The sequence below is a fragment of the Myotis brandtii genome, unplaced genomic scaffold, assembly GCF_000412655.1.
Source record: "Myotis brandtii unplaced genomic scaffold, ASM41265v1 scaffold325, whole genome shotgun sequence".
NCBI classification, from domain to species: domain Eukaryota; kingdom Metazoa; phylum Chordata; class Mammalia; order Chiroptera; family Vespertilionidae; genus Myotis; species Myotis brandtii.
Genome location: NW_005362486.1, coordinates 2,715,984 through 2,717,397, shown reverse-complemented (window position 1 = coordinate 2,717,397; position 1,414 = coordinate 2,715,984). Strand labels below are relative to the sequence as shown.

Genomic DNA, 1,414 nt, shown 5'->3' with positions numbered 1-1,414 from the left:
TGGGGGGGGGGGGAGGAGAGGCTGGCCTGAAGCAGGGGGTCATGCTTCCCTCTCATTGAGGGAACAAGAGAAGAAGGAGGAGGGGGAGAAGGGAGGAGGAAGGGGAGGGAGAGGAAGAACAAGAAGGAAGAGGAGAAGGAGGGGGAGAGAGGAGGAGGAGGAGGAAGAGGAGGAGGAGGAGGAGGAGACAGGAGGAGACGACACACAGGGTGGAGAATGATTCAGTCACCTCACTCCGGAGTCCCTTACAGCATATGTAGATTATCAGGACTAGAAGTCCCACCTCTGTCCCCCCTCCCCCAGCCTCTCTTGACCCTGGGGTGTGCTCTGGAGCACTAAGTAGGACTGTCTGCAGGGCAGGGCAGAGGCAGGACACAGCACACTGTCAGTGGTGACTCCCTGCCCCTGCTGGCCCCTGCTGAGCGGGCTCTTTGGTCAACAGACAGCAACCCATCCAGGCCAGTGGAGGACCCGCGGGGAGGCCAGCCGGGACTGGCTGAAGTGGCTGTGCGTCTGCAGGAGCCCATTGTCCTTGGGCCCCGGACCCTGCAGGTGTCCTGGACTGTGAGTGTGGCAGAGGGATAATGACAGGGGACATAGGGGCCTGCAAGAATGGGTGGGGGAGGGTGGGAAGGGAGTGGCTGGGGGAGATGGGTGAATGGAAGAGGGGCTGGGCCTGGTACGCTCCCTCTTCTCCCCTGCAGGTAGATGGCCCAGTCCAGCTGGTGCAAGGTTTCCGGGTGTCTTGGAGGGTAGCAGGTCCTGATGGGGGAAGCTGGACAGTGCTGGACCTACAGTCCCCAAGCCAGCAGAGTACTGTGCTGAGAGGACTCCCCCCGGGGACCCGCATTCAGATCAAGGTGCAAGCCCAAGGCCAGGAGGGGCTGGGTGCTGACAGCCTCTTGGTGGCCAGGAGCACACCTGAGGAGGGTAAGGGGCAGCACGGAGCTGCTGGATGGACAAGAGGGAACTGAGTCCTTCTCACCACGTTCCACCCTGGCCAGCCCCCAGCGGTCCCCCCCAGGCAGTGGCAGTAGCCTTGGGGGGTGAAGGCAACAGCAGTATCACGGTGTCCTGGGAACCCCCGCTCCCCTCCCAGCAGAATGGGGTCATCAAGGAATACCAGGTACAGGGTGTGTGGGAGGGAGACGCTGGTGGGAGGGGGAGGAGGGCCCGGGCTAGGATTGGAAGGGGTCTAGGGCCAGCCTTGTGGCTGGGGGGATGGGGGTGGGGGAAGGAGGCTTTGGGGGAGGAGAGAGGGTTCCGTGCCCGCTCCAGGCTGAATTATGCCTGGCTGAGCGCCCTGTGCCATTCCGAGCGTCAAGTTTCCAGAATCCCATTCCTGACTCTAACCCGGGTCTCGGCCTCCCCAGATCTGGTGCCTGGGGAACGAGAGCCGCTTCCACCTCAACCG

At 62.9% G+C, this 1,414-nt stretch overlaps 1 protein-coding gene across 1 annotated transcript in view; it reads left to right on the top strand.

The window, feature by feature from the left end:
- Positions 1-1,414, top strand: part of ROBO3 (roundabout guidance receptor 3) — a 15,944-nt gene that overhangs the window by 8,530 nt on the left and 6,000 nt on the right. Inside the window, exons 12-15 of the mRNA XM_005870928.2 lie at positions 443-564; positions 705-930; positions 1,005-1,126; positions 1,374-1,412. Of these exons, the coding sequence (XP_005870990.2) occupies positions 443-564; positions 705-930; positions 1,005-1,126; positions 1,374-1,412 (509 nt within the window). The remainder of the gene's footprint in view (positions 1-442; positions 565-704; positions 931-1,004; positions 1,127-1,373; positions 1,413-1,414) is intronic.